Source organism: Cucurbitaria berberidis (assembly GCF_010015615.1).
Source record: "Cucurbitaria berberidis CBS 394.84 unplaced genomic scaffold K460scaffold_4, whole genome shotgun sequence".
Classification (NCBI taxonomy): domain Eukaryota; kingdom Fungi; phylum Ascomycota; class Dothideomycetes; order Pleosporales; family Cucurbitariaceae; genus Cucurbitaria; species Cucurbitaria berberidis.
The window spans coordinates 973866-987183 of record NW_024468938.1 but is presented as its reverse complement, the minus strand read 5'-3'; the positions used below and the strand labels follow the sequence as shown (position 1 = coordinate 987183).

At 51.1% G+C, this 13318-nt stretch overlaps 4 protein-coding genes across 4 annotated transcripts; 3 read left to right on the top strand and 1 right to left on the bottom strand.

Annotated features, from left to right (window-relative positions):
• Nucleotides 1–1902: 1902 nt before the first annotated feature.
• On the top strand, nt 1903–5126 carry K460DRAFT_356749 (uncharacterized protein; the record flags this gene model as incomplete). Its single annotated transcript, XM_040931985.1, has 7 exons — nt 1903–2167; nt 2233–2236; nt 2298–3065; nt 3116–3727; nt 3776–3904; nt 3956–4157; nt 4212–5126. The coding sequence occupies 7 exons, from the start codon at nt 1903–1905 to the stop codon at nt 5124–5126; spliced, it is 2895 nt and encodes a 964-aa protein (XP_040785521.1).
• A 1179-nt stretch (nt 5127–6305) lies between these two features.
• On the top strand, nt 6306–8672 carry K460DRAFT_136923 (uncharacterized protein). The gene is made up of 3 exons (XM_040926716.1): nt 6306–6532; nt 6586–6720; nt 6780–8672. Exons 1-3 carry the CDS (start codon nt 6404–6406, stop codon nt 8259–8261), a joined length of 1746 nt encoding a protein of 581 aa, XP_040785520.1. The 5' UTR covers nt 6306–6403; the 3' UTR covers nt 8262–8672.
• A 219-nt stretch (nt 8673–8891) lies between these two features.
• K460DRAFT_287556 (uncharacterized protein) lies at nt 8892–9872 on the top strand (the record flags this gene model as incomplete). The annotated part of the gene is made up of 1 exon (XM_040928975.1): nt 8892–9872. The coding sequence occupies one exon, from the start codon at nt 8892–8894 to the stop codon at nt 9870–9872; it is 981 nt and encodes a 326-aa protein (XP_040785519.1).
• Nucleotides 9873–10284: 412 nt separating this feature from the next.
• On the bottom strand, nt 10285–12610 carry K460DRAFT_407331 (glycoside hydrolase family 36 protein; the record flags this gene model as incomplete). The annotated part of the gene is made up of 3 exons (XM_040937061.1): nt 10285–11833; nt 11881–12484; nt 12547–12610. 3 exons carry the CDS (start codon nt 12608–12610, stop codon nt 10285–10287), a joined length of 2217 nt encoding a protein of 738 aa, XP_040785518.1.
• Nucleotides 12611–13318: the final 708 nt, after the last annotated feature.

Sequence of the window (13318 nt, the reverse complement as noted above, 5' to 3'; positions counted from 1 at the left end):
TCTCCAGCATCTCCGCCAGGAGCGGAATCTTCATGCGCCACTTTTGAGCAGGCATTTGAGCGTTCACAGTCAAGCCGCAGCCTGCGATACGAACATCCATACGAACCTTGCCTTGGGTCGGCCTGTGGCTAGTTCGCGGCTAAAAGTCACCAGCACGACGAGGAACCAAGGTGGATATGGCGTCAAGATCGGAATGACTGACTCAAGCGATAACAACCCAACCACCAACAAAGACGAGTCCTTGGGCGACGACATGTAGCATCTTCAAAAGTAGGAGGTGTAGCGTACCATGCGCAACGCTGACGGAATTACAGAGTGTTGAATGCGGCGGTGCAACTCGCGATTCTACGTGGCTGGAGGGAGAAGTCAACGCCAAGGAAGTCTGGGTATGCCACAGCACCCCGTCCTGCAGCTGTGGAACGGCCGAAGAAGGGTGTGACATAACTCCGCATCGTGTGAAGTCAGGATTGCGAGTGACACCAAGTGAGCGGTCATCTAGCCCCGACACTCCAAGCCTTTGCCCTGCAAGAATCCCAGAGCACCAAGACGATGCTGCAGCACGACACGCGCTCCATGGACAGAGATTGCACTGGATTCAAAAGTACGCAAAAGCTGCATCTGCTCCTTGCATCCAATACTCTCACTTACTAAACTGGTACATCGTATTGCAAGGGAAACTTTAGCGGGAGAGCGGACCCACACCCACTGTGTCTTCAAAAGACATTCGGTGATAACAGCCTCCCACAGTTGATACATTGCGGTGAGATCCATTCACCCGCAGAACCATATTTTGTCGCCTGGCGGGCATGTCTATAGCTACACAACGTTGTCAGCATCCTCTTTCTCGTCGAGAAGCAGTACCAAGGGCATGGCAGATTTCGTGCGACGACGTTCGGACTTCGGACGAGTGACCAACCGCAAGAGGTCAAGACCCACCAGCCCCAATCAAGCCACGCTGTCAACCACTGTGACGCCTTTATCCGGCGCCAGAGCTTCTTGCACAAGACGCCGGTGCAGGAGGTCGGTGTTCGCGTCTGATCACGCTCCGATAGAGCCCACATCTGGGGAGAAAATTACAGCTCCTGGCCACATGACCGTTCTCGTTTTAGCCCTTGGATGCGAGTGAACACTCTTCGCGAACGCTGATCGCTGATCGCTGCTTTAGGCAGAAGCTTTAGGAGGACATGAGGAGGCGTAGCAACAGACAAGTTGCAATGGAACAACGGATCAGGCCATTTGGTGTGCGCTTTTAATTGTGGAAACATCGTACTGAATGCTCCGTCTTGCACCGGTATCAGTAAGCCCCAAGGATCAAGGCTCAATTCAACTTGTCTTGGTCTTGGAGTGGCGTGGGTGGCGCCTCTTTAGGATCCCTCACATTCGTCTCATCCTATGGCTTTAGCGCTGCCAGCAATGCCATGACGCCACAGGCTGCAGATAGGCGAATGGCTGTGCACCATGACTTGGCGGCTGTGGGTGCCGCTCCCGCTGTCTTGTGCTAGACACATTTGGTGCAATTAATGAAGGATGATGAGAAGATGAGAGGGGCAGCGGGGAGCGGTGTGAAGAAGCCAACTCGAAACAAGGCATCAAACGTCGAAAAGCCATGCATTCTCAAAAAATGGCTTCTCAAAAAAGTTGTCGCCGATGTCATTACACCAGCGTGCAAGCTTGGCTTCAGTTTGGGGTGAAAAGCGGACTACTCGGCGGAAATAACAGTAACTCGCTTCCGGCGTCCAAGGGCGGGACGATGCCATGGAACAGCGCTAAGACACTCTTCCATGAGAATCCTATTCTTTGACCCACCTCTCTCCGCCGCTGACTGACCCTGTCAAGACTACCCACCCATTTACTCTTAGGCGCAGCACCCCCCAGCCACAGCCATGCTTCCCAACTGTCGCCATGGCTTCTCCAGCTCCTACCACAGCTGAAGGTCTTCCAGCAGACTCCGGCCAACCTGGTCAGTATGACAACTCACAACACGAGGAAAGTCCCGAATTTGTCGAAGAAAACTCTCCGAGCAATGACGTCGGCTACGATCAGGCACCGAGGCCTCAACCTATGCAGAAACGACGACGTGTGACGCGCGCATGCGACGAATGTCGCCGCAAAAAGATCAAGTGCGATGGGAAGCAGCCATGTACTCATTGCACCGTCTACAGTTATGGTATGTTATCAGTGTCTCAATCTGACACCATGAAATGCGCTTGCGCATACTGACAAATTGCGCAGAATGGTATACACATACGCCGCAGTAAACTTTGATCCCTCACAACTTGGTACTGATTCGCTTTCAGCACGTATGATCAGCCGTCGAATCGAAGACGCAATGCCACGCCCCAATATATCGAATCCCTCGAAAGTCAATTGAAGCGAGCAAAGGCCTTATTGCACGTTGTCTTCCCGACCATGGACTTGAACGACTCCAGTATTGATGCCCATCTTCAAAGCGGAGTGTTACCGCAATTGCCCGGAGCAGCGCCGCGACCACCACCAGTGATGCCCACTGACTCGCATGTGGCGCAGCATCACGGAATACCCCCAACTGAGGAGACTTCAGATTCTCACTTGGAAGCAATGGTTAAAGCAACTGGCCAGCTGGACTTGGACGAGGAAGGAAAGTGGGACTATCATGGCCACTCATCAGGCCTGAGCTTCATGAGAGGACTACGACAGTTTGGAGATATGTTTCAGGTTCCTCCAGACCAGTCACCGTCCCTCAAACATCGAACAATGTCTAAAGATACGCCCTCTCCAAACTCCATGCAGTCGCCAGCTGGATCGTACAGCGCGTTGCCGCCTGGGACAGAACTACCGAGTAAGAAAGAAGCGTGGGCTCTCTGTGACCGGGCTATTCTTAATGCCAGTGCCTTGCTCAGAGTTGTTCATTTACCTACATTCTACAAACAGCTGAACCGAATGTACGAGGTCCCACCGGAGAACTATGGTACTTCAGAAAACAGCTTCCTACCGCTGCTATATGCCGTACTTGCTCTGGGTAAGCTTTTCGGGGAAGGAGACCATGAGTTGGACATAGCAAGTCACGACAGACTCACTGAGGAGGGGTAAGCAAGGAAACATCCAATACAGAGATGCATTAACTGACGTGGATTAGATTCAAGTATTTCAAAGCCTCCCGCCAACTCCTGGACATTGCCGACTGCAGAGACTTGACCTCACTCCAGGCGATCATCTTCATGATCCAATTCCTACAGTCATCAGCCAAGCTCAGTACCTGTTACGCCTACATAGGAGTTGCCCTACGATCTGCATTACGCATGGGACTGCACCGTTCGTTCCACATGAACTTTACTCCGATTGAAACCGAAACACGAAAGCGCATATTCTGGGTACTTCGAAGAATGGATACATATGTTGGTGCGATGCTAGGATTGCCACACTTTTTGGAAGAAGAGGACATTGATCAGCAATACCCAGTTGAAGTAGATGACGAGTACATCACGGAAACGGAGATTCTTCCTATGGCCGAGGGTAGCATATCGGTGATGGCTGCCTTCAATGCCCATACAAGGATCGTACAGGTGCTGAGCAAAATTTGCAAATACGTGTATCCTATAAAGGGGACGCAGTCGGATGGAACAAATTCTGTGACGTATACGGTGAGCTATTCCAAGATTCGAGAACTTGAGCAAGATCTAGCGCAGTGGCTAGATGAATTACCCATGGCGCTGAAACCTGGTGGGGAAGCTCCCCCCATCATCATCAGGTAAGTCATGTCTTGACTAATGAGCCGCATCAACTGACAATTATTCAGAGTTCAACAGCTCCTGCGAATGGCCTTCGGGCACGCGCAGCTACTGCTTTACCGACCGTTCCTGCATTATGTCTCGCAATCGTACAAGGACAAAACAGTCGATCAGAGAGCGTTCGCATGTGCCTCGGCGTGCGTAAGCGTCTCACGCAACATTGTTCATATCTCTACTGAGATGCGTAGGCGAGGTCTACTGGCTGGAGCGTCTTGGTTTTCTATGTACACCACTTTTTTTGCCATCGTCTCAGTCCTTTACTTCGTCCTAGAGAATCCAACCAGCCCCACGAGTTTTGAGCTGCTCCGAGATGCTGTCGAGGGCAAGGAGGTGCTGGCGTTCTTCGCTAAGCGCAGTATGGCGGCGGATAGGTGCAGCACCATGCTTCAAGTGAGTTATTTGAAATGCTGCTTTGGCGTGTAGACTTTGCTAATCTGTCAATAGAGCATGTTTGAGAAGCTGCCTGAATCCATCAGACATGGTGGAGAAATTCTTGAGTCTAGAAAACGACGACAGGAAAGCTCACCACAGCTTGCCGGACGCCCCGATTTCCTAAAGCAAGATGACTTCATGGGCCCTCGTCGTGCCAGTACCTTCCCAGAGAGCATACCCAACTCCAAGCGTACCGCTCATGGCCACTCGCTGCCTATTTCCCAAACGCACCTCGCGAACCTAGGTCTAGATCCCGCCTATAATTCACCCTCGGCGACGAACCCCGAATACTTTGATGCAGTCCCTAGTCTTACGCCCACATCGTCTACCGCCAGCCTGGCAAGTTTTGGTGTCGCCCAAACACACATGCCGCAGCAGAGATCATCGTTCCCTCCGACACCCTTGACTAGTTCATTCACAGATCCTTCAGGCTTGAATATCCCAATTTCCGACATCTCGACTATGATGTTTCCTTCTACTGACCCATTGGCGTATCCAAACCAACCCATGACCATGTTCGAAAATACACACCCACACGTATTTGACCGTAACACCAGCTCCCCAATTGTAGGCGGTATTCCGCATCAAATGTCTGGCATCGACATCAAGCCGCATCCCGCCAATTTCCCTCCGACTGGTATGTCCTCTGGGCCTGGTAGACGACTGAACGACAATGATGTACAGTTATTCGGTCCTATGCCGATGTATATGATGCACGGTGCACAAGCACAAGCACACCGGGGGTTTCCGCCTCAACCCGGGGGTTCTCTCATGCAGATGCCAGGACCGAACGTCCAATTCGGTGATTTGATCAATCAGGAGGAATGGGCGCAGACATTCCTGGATCCTGGCATGGGCCTGAACAACGGACGGCAACCGTTTAATGCTTCGCATTTTGGTCCTCAAGGCTCGGGCGGCTGGCGATGAGACAACAATCAGGCATATCGCAGATGAGAGTCCGAACGCTATCTTCGCGAGAACGAGGAAGGAAAACAAAAACTGGTGGCGAGATCGTCGAGGAAGCCTCTCCAGCTGGATTATAACCGGTAAATTGAGGGTGACGCGTCCAGTCCCAAAAGCTATCAGTGCCACAGCGATGTGCATTGACCCACGACACAACAAAATCGTACGACCACCCCGGAAATAATTACGATGAACGGCCGAACTCTGCTACGCCTTTTAAGGCGCGTTACGTCATACTCATGATTTACGCTTTCCGTGCTTCCTCGGGCGCTTTATACCCCTGATCAACCGGCTAGTACCGAAGTAGAGATCAGAGCCTCTCGACACTAGGCGATTGAGCGATTCCATGTTCGACGCATTACTCGTGTATTCGCTTCGAAGCAACTAAGATATCGGATTCGGAGGACTCCAAGGCAACTTCAAAATACATTTCCTTATCTTGAGATATATTTCAGTATTAGCGTTTCTAGACGATCGGCTTACTTATAGATTTCGCTCTACCCGGCTTGAGTAGGGCTACCAAAACGACGCTGCGCTTGATGGGACTGCTCCTAAGAGAGGAAAATCGAACATGAGAAGAATTAATGACATCGCGAGCGTTGCGGCGTATAGTTAATAGAAGAAACAATCCAAGAACACCCAACAACCTTATCAAAAACTTGTCAAGAGCTTGCAAGCTAGTTATCCGTACGCAAGTCTCCATCGTAAGATGCACAAAGCATCTGCCTACATTGGTAGCCAAGTCAGTGAGACCAAGCGCCTAGGGCTAGCCAGTAAACGACAAATCCGTTCTATACCAACAGAGCACGCAAGATGATGCGATGTGGTGGGAAACACCACGCGGAACGCGGCGGGCGGAGCGGGGTAGAGATGGAAACACCAAGGCGCCGAGATTTCCCACATCACACGCTGACACCCGTCAAGTGGTACTATCTTCAAACTCGTCATCGGCCAAGCACGATACACGATAGCGACAGGGTGATAGCGAGAGTTTTTACCTTGATACCGAGTATTGGCATCTAAGGACCTTCTTAACCAGGACATCGGGACGTCCTTATAGCTCGCACTAAGGTATGCCGCGAGCTTCCAAAGCTGCAATGATGCACATCATCTCCAGTTCAAGAAAAACGGCCTCTCTAACTTGGAGGTTGGATGGATAACGTATATCTATACTCCGCCCCTCCTCTTCCAGCGGAGTGTTGCATCCCCCGCACCTGCGTCGCCTTCTGTCCCTCTTCGTCATGGTTCATATGCATTCCCTAGCAGTGCTCTGCGCCGCCATAGTGGGCATGAGCAGAGCAGCTGCCCTAGGTTCCGCCCAAGAATATGCTGACGGCTCCGTCCACGCTCGCATAATGGGGATGAAAATGGCACGTGCGCCTGGCATCTCTTTAGCATCGTCAGCTAATTAGGTATTCCGCAGGCACAATGGGACGCAGAGCTTGCATCCGGTCAGATGGATAGCTCGAAATACCCTGAGCTTGGCTACGCACCTTGCGAAAATGGGTTTGCGGCCGCGATTCGCGGAGATTCCAATAATACCTTCAAGTGCAACAACGTTAGTCTCGCAAGAGTTCTTTAGGCTACACTGAGTACGCAATTGACTGTCGTGAACAGATTGATCTGTACCACTTCCTCTCGCACGCTGATCTTGGCAGCAACAAGGCTCGAGGTTCATCTTCTTGGGGTTGGACCTCGAAGGACGGAAGGGAGTTCGTCGCTATTGGGCAATTCGACGGTACTGCATTCGCGGAAATTAGCAGCGAGGGCAAGCTGGTATATTTAGGTCGACTGCCTCAATATGATCGCATTGGTTCGAATTGGAGAGAAATTCGAGTAGTCGGAGATTACGCCATCATTGGGTCTGAGGCGATCAACAGTGGTGTCCAGATCTTTGATCTAAAAAAACTACTCGACCTCGACCCGAAGAAGCCTACAAACTTTACCCAGGATGATCTAACTGGCCACTGGAACGAGCTGCCTGTGGGGCGGACACACAACATCGTGGTGAACGAGGAGCTAAACTATGCGATTGCTGTGGGTTCGGTCGGTGGAAATGAAACAATCAGGGTAAGGGGAGACCTACCCTGCCGTGGTGGACTGATCTTCATCAACATTACCGACCCTGCGAATCCTACCAGCCCCGGCTGTGCAGCTGGCGATGGCTATGTACACGATGCTCAGTGCCTCGTCTACCGTGGCCCAGATACTCGGTATCAAGGACGCGATATTTGCTACGCCTACAACGAAGACACTCTTACGATCTACGATGTCACAAACAAGGTTGGCAATGTTACTAACATCATCTCGATAACCAGCTACCCTGGAGCTGAATACGTGCATCAGGGCGTGGTTAACAACGAAACATGGCAAGAGTACATCTTCCTCGACGATGAGTTTGACGAGCGCGATGCCCGTGTCGGCCCCATGACACAGGGCCTACCCACAACGCACATCTTCGATATTCGAGATCTGGAAAACCCGTTCTATAGCGGCAACTACGAGGGAAAGAGACGCGCAATTGATCACAACCAGTACATCACCGACGGCTACTCGTATCAATCAAACTATGGCGCAGGCCTCACGGTCCTTGACATCAGGAGCATAACGGAAGATCCGAGCGGAAACAGTATCTGCGAGGCGGGTTTCTTCGACATCTACCCCGAGGACGATGATAAGGAGGGAGGAGGCACTGTGGCGTTTCTGGGATCCTGGTCGTCCTATGCGAATTTCAAGAGCGGGTTCATTTTCGTCCACACCATTGAGCGTGGCTCGTTTGTCGTCAAAATGACTAGCAAGGAGTGCCCCAAGCCAGCGGTTTGTGAAGCAGATAGCTGTCTACGGTCACTGCGCACTGCGAACGTCAAAGGCCGCCTTGAAGAGAGCCAGGCGTTTTGCGGAAACTTTACAGTCAGGCAGGTCGATGACCAGCGTGCTATCCCGGACTATGCGCGAGCGGGGTGTGTTGGGAATTCGACGGACGTTATTGCGAGGGTTAGCAGTGCTTGCGCTTGTGTGCCTACGAGAGCGGTTCCCGAGCTGCCGAGGACTACAAGTAGGCCGCCTGTTCCTACTGTGCTTCCACCGAAGATGAAGTAGGAGAGGGCAATGAGTTCAAGCCTAGATGTCTTTAGAGGTACGTTCATTTGCGGGAAATGGATGTATTATATGAAGAAAATATCCCCAACGCCCAAGAAACATGTTTTAAAGAATGAAAGAACGGTAGAACCAGTACATCACGCAAATGGAAATGAGTGTGGCGCTTCTCTTTAGGAGATCTTTGATTCTGGAAAGGCCTGGTTCTCTCCGTCGTAGTGAAACAAGACTAAGAGACTTGTCGAATAGCCAAATGTATCAGCGCATATGATGGCTAGTGGAAGCGTTATAATGTGTTCATAGTCGTGTATAGAAGATGGAGGAAGCGGTCCTGGAGTAGCGGCTCTGGAAGCGGCTAGCGCCATTAGCCACCAGTGGCTTGTTTTGACATTTTTAGAGCGACGTCATTGTATTGTCCTTCCTCAGAGCCGCCCACTTTGCGCATTTCCCTGTTGCTCGCACAAGACAGAGACGTATACTATTCCAGCCTACATGCTGTAGCACTCTCATCTCACCTCTCTTCCCTCGATTAGACTGAGCTCCAATCCTACCATTGGCGCTACCTCGGCCTGTTCCTGTCACGAACAGCTCAGCTTTGTTACCTCAGCTCTACCTCCGCTTGCAAAGCCCACAATGGCAACGCGCCGCAGATACGACCCCGATACCGAAGGCATCCCCATCACAGCAGGCATGCCATCAGGTACAATACGCCCACCAACATCCTCTGCGCGCCGTTCGCCCTTCCTCCCCACGCGCCTCGAAGCACAGCTACTAGCCATCTACCCGGCAACGCTCCTCCTCGGCAGCATCTTCAGCACCCTCTCGCCCGCTTCGCGAAGCGCCCCCTACTCGTCCGTCTCGCAATCGCACCCGCCCGAGTTCGCGCCCAGCTACTTCGCCCAGAAGAAAAACGTCTTCAACGTATACTTTGTGAAGGTGGGCTGGTTCTGGACCACTCTCGCTTTCGCCTTCTTCATAACCTTCCACCCGGGCTTTGGGCAAGGTGTTAGTACAAGAAGGGTCAGAGCTTTGCTGAGATATGCAGCCGTGACGACCTGGTGGGTGTTTGTCACGCAGTGGTTCTTCGGGCCGCCGTTGATCGACACCATGTTCCGGTTTACGGGTGGCCAATGCGAGTTGCTTAGAGACCCAGAGGCGAGGGAGGGCATGAGCGAGACGAGAGAGTTCATCACGGGCGCGACGTGTAAGGCTGTCGGTGGGACGTGGAAAGGTGGTCATGATATTTCAGGTCACGTTTTCCTGCTCATCATGGGCTCGTCGCTACTCTGGCTCGAGTTTCTGCCCGCCCTCACGCGCGTCGAAGGTCTACGTGACGGACGATTAATTACGCTATCGGACGGCAAGACGGCGACTGTCGCGGTGGAGAAGGAAGCGCATAAGGAAGGGGCCGACGCGACGGCTAGGGGCGTTAAGTTTGCGCTTAGTGTGGCCGCACTCATGTGGTGGATGTTGCTTATGACGGCTGCTTACTTCCATACCTGGTTTGAGAAGTTCACGGGACTCGCGGTTGCGTTTGTAGGGCTGTGGTGCGTCTACTTCCTCCCGAGGGGTGTACCGCAGCTTAGGGCATGGTTGGGTATGCCTGGTGTATGATGCCGACACGACTATGCGAGTGAGATGATATTTGGAAACGAAGTTCGCGCACGATAGCATAAAGCGAAAACATTTGTTCAATTGCACATATTTGTACTCCGACCGTTGTTTAACCTTTTCTACATTGTTTATTTTTCAACACCCTGCTTTCCAATGCTGCGCTTTCACTTCTAAGGAATGTTTCCAACGATGCAACATTACTCCAAGCCTTGTTCACAATAATAGATACACATCATTAAACTCCGCTAAACACACGATTTACAATACTTGATGTATGCGAAAGCTCTCTTTCTAGTGGGTTTCCAGTGAAAGCATTTGTAGAAAGATACTGATGTCAAAGTCTATTATCTGATAACCTTCGATGCTCCACGTTTCTACGCCGTATCTAGATTGAAACCTCTTTTGCGGCAAGCTACTGCTTCTGCAACCAGATAAGCTTACTCTGATAATCCGCCCTCGGCCACGCAATATTCAACCCGCCATTCATATACGTAGCCCCACTATACGTCGCATTATCCAAATTATTACTATACCTTGCTTTCGCATCCAACCCCTGCAGTCTCAGCGGCGGCGGCGCAGGCTTAACCACATACATCTGCTGAAACGCAAACACCACGCTCTGACTTCCATCTTCGCTAACGAACTGCACTCCAGGCCAGTTACTGCTATCAGGGTGCGCTAGGCGGTAGAAATCACCGCTGATAACGATGGGATTGACGCGATGCGCTTCGGCTATGATGGCGGGGACGGCAGATGCTTCTTCGGGTTTGAGTTCTTCTGGGTTGAGCTCGAGGCCGAAGGAGCCGCACATCATGGCGACGTGGCCGCGGTATTCAATGCTGATGTTACGTTTTGTAAGGCCGTTGGGAATCGCGGAGATGTGGCAGCCCATTGCTGACGGCGGGTAGACGAAAGACGTTCCCATTTGGATTGTAAGTCGGTTCGCTGCATCCGTGTTATCTGATGTCCAGTGCTGAGGCCAATAGTATAGTAAGCCTGCGTCGAAGCGTCCACCGCCAGATGCGCAGCCTTCCCATAGTACGTTGGGATAGCGCGTTGTGAGGTTGTCGATCACGCGGTAGAGACCGAGGATGTAGGTGTAGTCGTCTGATGGGCGAGATAACTCATGCATACCGCGGTTGTTATCCCACTTTACGTACTGGATGTTTGCTGAGTCGAGAACGCGTGATACAGTGCTGATGATGAAGTCTTGTACTTCTGGCAGGCCCACATTGAGAACAAGTTGGTTTCTGGTGAGCGTCCTTTGGTGCTTCCCGGCGTGTAAGACCCAATCCGGATGTTCGCGATACAAAGTCGAGTTGGGATTAACCATCTCTGGTTCGACCCAAATACCAAACTGCAGCGACGTTGAGGAGTTCAAGACAGAGAAGTTGTTCACCTGGTCGACGTAAGGGCGTAGACCATCTGGGAACTTGGCCGGGTTGGGTGTCCAGTCACCAAGGCCCAGGGAGTCATTGTTACGCGGGTACTCGACACCGAACCAACCATCATCGTTCACGAAAAGCTCAATAGCAAGCTCCTCTGCCTCGCCTGCTAATTTGACCAATGAGGTCTGGTTGATGTTGAATCCTAAACCTTCCCACGAATTCAACAGGATAGGGCGAGTCTCGTGGGTGAATTTGGAGCGCGAGAGATGGTTGCGGTACAAGTCGTGGAAAGATCGAGAGACTCCCCCAATTCCTTTGGAAGAATAAACCGCAACAGCTTCCGGAGACTGGAATGACTTGCCTGGCTGCACTTTAATGCTGGTGTGCAGCGAGTTTAGTCCCAACAGCACGCGGACATAGCCGTTCGAAAACCTCTCTGCCGTTGCTTGGAAGCTGCCTGTCCAGACCAAGTTGAATCCCCAAGCTTCGCCAGTGCTTTCGGTAGTAGTTGGTGATACAAGCGCAAAGAAGGGGTTGTGAACGTGCGATGCGTATCCTTCTGTGCTCCGGAAGCTGTTCAAGGTTAACAAATACTTAGCGAATGTAGATGCAGTACTCACGTGGTTTCGCCATAGTCAACCTTCCTCCTCACGGTGTTGAACTCGTGAGACCAATCGCCGTGCGGTTCAATCATTTCCAGGTCCACGTTGGGAAAGTCGGTGCTGAAGCTTGCCGCTCTTTCGATGCGAATATCGTTTGAACCATTGTTCGTAATGCTGAAACTCCGCGCAACAGCGTTGTACTTTGGAAATATCGAATATGACAGCGCGGCCGAGACATCAGACACGTTATCGTACAGCTGCACGATCAAGGTCGTCACGTTGCCTGCTCCTCCATATGTCGCGGGCAGTCCGGGTAGCGACGGCTTGCCTTGAACGATATCATGCGACTGATAGCGTAATGCAGAGACTGTGTCGCCGTCGGCATGCTCAATATGAATGGCAGGCAATCGGGAGTCGTAATGGCCAATGTCTGGGAACTCGCGGCGAAGATTGCCTTGAGTCTCATGCCATCCATAAGGCAAGATGGTCGCTGGTGGCGTAAACTCGGTAGCCGGTCCTCCAAAGTGGTCGGATAAGAGATCTCCAGACGAAGTGTCAACGTGAAACAGGTATGACATGCCATCAGCGCTCAGCGTAAAGTTTGTCCCAGTCGCAGTGATTGCTACAAACAGTCAGCAAAGATCCCTGGCATTTTACATTCCACTCATCATCTGCAGGGCTTACCATCCTGGCCAGCAACTGCACCTGCCAACAGCGTCAACACAAGAAACCCCTGAGAGCCAAACATGACTGCGGATTACCGTTGGACAATGCATTCTGGATACCGGCCAATGTCCCTCCAATATATGTAGCTCTCATCAAAGCTGTATGGTTAGCTTACAATCAAATACAACCGCGCTTCATCGTCGAGTGAGGGGAAGTGGGGAAACGCTGGGATCTACAAAGGCGGTGGGACGTGGCGGAGAAACATGGTATTGGAGGAAGTGGCGTTCGGATAGCGGACGCGTTCCCTCGTCGGGTTAGCACGAGCTCTAACCGGCTTGTGAGGAGACGATCTGGAAGTACTTGACGGTCACTGCAGAAATAGGTTCAACCCCTTACATCCATCGCTCCAGGGCACCGACTTCGGCTCTGGAGGATTTTGTAGGAACAGGTAGGCGGGTACGGATTCATTCCTGCAACTCTGGGATGGTGTGATAGGCCTCGGGACGACAGTATTTAACAGAGGCTTGTAAGGGATTGAAAAGATTGATTAAATAAACAAATCTATAAAAGACTGGCAGCTATATATACTTAAAAAATTAAAAGTTATATAATATATACTAGTTTTTAATACTCCCCTTTGCTTATTAGTTAATTAACTTTTAAAATAAATATTTACTTTTTTTTTTTAGTAGCTTTACTATAATTATACTAAACTTTTTAGCAAATATAAATTTATAGTTTATATAGCTAAAAGTATATTTTTATAATTTTACTAACGTATTACACAGGC

Excerpts from the sequence above, each read along its gene's own strand:
- K460DRAFT_136923 (XM_040926716.1), top strand. The coding sequence starts at position 6,404 with ATGGTTCATATGCATTCCCTAGCAGTGCTCTGCGCCGCCATAGTGGGC. Across the intron at positions 6,533-6,585 it reads GCATAATGGGGATGAAAATG|GCACAATGGGACGCAGAGCT; the intron begins GCACGTGCGCCT and ends GGTATTCCGCAG. Across the intron at positions 6,721-6,779 it reads ATACCTTCAAGTGCAACAAC|ATTGATCTGTACCACTTCCT; the intron begins GTTAGTCTCGCA and ends TGTCGTGAACAG.